Source organism: Galeopterus variegatus, unplaced genomic scaffold (assembly GCF_000696425.1).
Source record: "Galeopterus variegatus unplaced genomic scaffold, G_variegatus-3.0.2 Scaffold13114, whole genome shotgun sequence".
NCBI classification, from domain to species: Eukaryota; Metazoa; Chordata; class Mammalia; order Dermoptera; family Cynocephalidae; genus Galeopterus; species Galeopterus variegatus.
Genome location: NW_007739225.1, coordinates 4,908 through 5,721, shown reverse-complemented (window position 1 = coordinate 5,721; position 814 = coordinate 4,908). Strand labels below are relative to the sequence as shown.

The 814-nt window shown below is 39.3% G+C and overlaps 1 protein-coding gene across 1 annotated transcript in view; it reads left to right on the top strand.

Moving 5' to 3' along the window:
• The window catches only part of LOC103581470 (leucine-rich repeat-containing protein 37A2-like), a gene marked incomplete at its 3' end in the record, with an annotated part of 10,565 nt that overhangs the window by 4,851 nt on the left and 4,900 nt on the right, over positions 1-814 (top strand). Inside the window, exon 2 of the mRNA XM_008563294.1 lies at positions 703-808. Coding sequence (XP_008561516.1) covers positions 703-808 — 106 coding nt within the window. The remainder of the gene's footprint in view (positions 1-702; positions 809-814) is intronic.

The following is an 814-nucleotide window of genomic DNA, read 5'->3' as shown; positions in this document are numbered from 1 at the left end:
ATCATTCCTTTTACATTTACTAGCTGGCACTATTCTGTTAAAGAAGAGCGCCCCACCCTTTTATCTTTGATTATCATTATGAACTAATGTATTCTTCACATTATGTCGTACCTTATAATTAATGTTAAATATTTTGGTAAGAATACTACATAGGCAATGTATCCTTCTTAACTCATGACTTTAAATAGCCTATAATGCTGTTTGATCACTTGATTAAGGTGGTATCTTACAGATCTCTCCATTGTAAAGTTATTTTCAATGTCCAGAGTAATTTCTAATACTTACCACAGGCAACAAGAATTGAGAAAGGGACTCTAGAATAGGGGCTTATCCAGACTCTTCTTAGAAGTCTGCCTTCTCCCTGTGCACTCTCATCCCAAAGTGAGACTTCTGGGATGGGAGGAGATACTTCTGAATTAAACTTTAGATCAGTGTCACCTCACTCTGATTCCTATCACTTTTATTTTCAGTGTTCTATGTCCACTGTCATACTGACTCCTCTTTCTGCTGGACACCTCTTGTCTTCCTTCCTATTTACAATATTCAACAGCAGCAATTGGCCATCTGGTTCCTACTCAGCTGTCCAGGCCACACACCTCATGAACTTCTTTTTGCACAGCCCTGTGACAGCCTTAGCCTGCCTCTTCTACCTACTCAGGTAACCCCTTTACCATTAATCTAATTCTCTGTTTCCATTTATAGGATCTTACCTAGCCATATGGCCTGCTACCTCTGCCAATTTAAAAATAATATTGAGGTTGTCTGCAAGACAGTCAAGCTGCATTGTGACAGTACATGTCTGACAAGCACCACA